General features: G+C 36.6%; 1 protein-coding gene across 1 annotated transcript in view; it reads right to left on the bottom strand.

Annotated features, from left to right (window-relative positions):
- Positions 1-450: 450 nt before the first annotated feature.
- Positions 451-2,341, bottom strand: part of LOC122066413 — a 3,295-nt gene continuing 1,404 nt past the window's right edge. Inside the window, exons 2-4 of the mRNA XM_042630218.1 lie at positions 1,560-1,682; positions 757-816; positions 451-642 (exon numbers count right to left, since the gene is read on the bottom strand). Coding sequence (XP_042486152.1) covers positions 466-642; positions 757-816; positions 1,560-1,682 — 360 coding nt within the window. The 3' untranslated portion in view covers positions 451-465. The remainder of the gene's footprint in view (positions 643-756; positions 817-1,559; positions 1,683-2,341) is intronic.

Below are 2,341 nucleotides of genomic sequence, written 5' to 3' on the forward strand. Positions count from 1 at the left end.
GAGCTTGATCTCTCTCTCTCTCTCTCTCTCTCCCTACGAAATTTCATCATTAGATGTTTCATTATATTGCTTTTCTCCTTCTTTTTTTTTTTTTTGGTAACATTTTATTATATTGCCACTTCATTGCATTAAGGGTAAAAAAATATGGTTATAAATCCTGTTTGCAACCTGCTTGGTTACAAACATATGCACCCTTAATAGCTCGAGCTTTTGAGATAAGCACTTGAAACTAAATTGCGTAATTGAGTTACTTGGATCCAACTGAGCTAAATACTAGAAGATTGGATCTAACTGAGCTAGATACTAGAACACTTCTCATGGATTCAGAAGATTCATGAAGCAGCTGATACGTTAAGGTCATTTTGTCTATTGCAAGCATATATTCATTAGACAGTCCGACATCTCAAGAAACAAGCTGGACCAGCACTGAACAGTCTGTGACAATCCAATTTGAAAGTTTTCATTCTACCAACCATCAAGACTATTCTGAGTGTTGTACCGAAAAAAAAAAGGACTACTCTGAGTGTTTTCACGTACCCTTTTCTTAGGCGGCAAACCCCATAATTGTTGCATATCCAAGTTAGAGGTCCTGGAAACAATCCCCTTAGGTAATGCCTCACTGCCTTCAGGCCTGCATTGATTCTATTACAAATAAAACAATATAAATCATCAGTATCCAATACACTTTTACACCACAGACCAGGAAAGAGAGCTGCAATTTTTAAAGCAGAAAGGTAAAAGGTAGAGGAAACAAACCTCGCATGTAATAGTTTCTGCCATCAGCACATTATCAACCATACCCCATCTTGCAAACCTCTGTGTAACAGGCCACGAATATGATTCAATGAATTTGAATAGCATTCCTTACAAAATGGATATCTTAAGGGGGAAAAAGAATACTGCCAGGCTACCACTTAAAATACGGGCAGGGGTTTCCAAATGTGAGTGAATGCATAAAATTTTGTTAAAACCTAAATCACATGTAAAACAATGTTGAAGGATAGGAACAGAAAACATCATCTTATATGGTTTACTTCTTTTTCTTGGCTGGAGGGAGAAATGGTTGAGGTCAGTCTGTAAGAAAATGAAACTGAGAAAATCGTCTTAGAGAAATGGACAAGAACAAATAATCAACACAAAATCTATGACATAAAATTTGGTCCATAAAATATCTTCTTATAGGAAAAAAAAAGTGCAACATAGTGCATGAGGCTCCCGCTACCACAGGGTCTGGGGGGGGCAAATGCATGCAGCCTTACCCCCTGCTTTGCAGAAGAGGCTGTTTCCAGGTTTCAAACCTGTGACCAACAAATTGCGATATCTTCTTATGTTAAATGAAAATCAAAGCACACCACCAGTATTTGCCGTTTGATGGGGACACAGAAAAGTTACATTTCAAATAATAGGTCTTCTTTCTTTCTCTTTTTTCATTTTCCCCAAAGAAGCAATCCATGCCAAATCATGCAAAAATTTTACATAAGGTACTTACACTGAATCACTCCCCAAAAATAACAATTCAAACAAAAATAGCCATGAGAATTAAAAGAGGGAATAAGTACCTCTGTATGATCTGTCACGACAAATACACTCCCTATGAAGAAAACTAAACAAAGCAAAGAAACTGTAGGAAGGAAAGTGCAAAAGCATGATCTCCTACTTCTTGTATCTGCCGGCAGAGAAAGCTGAAAGAAGATAATAAAGAGTACAAGGCAGAATCAATCAGTTATCAGAAAGATAATCTCTTATCGTGGTGATTTTAGCAACCAAAGCAAAAACTGACAGATCATATCAACTCATTATTGAGATCATACCAAGGTAATAATCAGCTATCAGATTGTAAATGTTCATAATTATCCCCAACATGAAGGAAACATCCATATATGTATTCATTCATATAGAACCCAATGCAAAAGTTGATTTATCCCAGCAACAAGAAGGCTTTGGTTTGCAAGATACAAGAAAATATACTGGTTTCTTTTGCAGGAAATGGCAATAGATTAGAGGATCTATTGGGGAAACTTGAAACAGGATTCAATTCTAGAAAATCACTTCCAATTGGTTCACTAAGCAAAGAGGAAGCCCACCAAACAAGTTATTTGAAATGGGTAAAGCACTTTCACATCAAGCTCAAAGTATGGAAAATGTGAACCCACATGCACCACACTAATCTCATCCATATTCATTGTTGGGTAGTGAAACACTGAAATCATTCTGCCCGAGCTCTTCCCTTAACAGATTGCCAATAGGTGATGCAAGTGTACAATCAGAGGTTTGATCGTACCCAAACATAAGATGGTTGAGATTTTTTATTTTTTTTTTCATTTTTTTTTTTTTTTGTGGG

Source organism: Macadamia integrifolia, unplaced genomic scaffold, assembly GCF_013358625.1.
Source record: "Macadamia integrifolia cultivar HAES 741 unplaced genomic scaffold, SCU_Mint_v3 scaffold2381, whole genome shotgun sequence".
Taxonomy (NCBI): domain Eukaryota; kingdom Viridiplantae; phylum Streptophyta; class Magnoliopsida; order Proteales; family Proteaceae; genus Macadamia; species Macadamia integrifolia.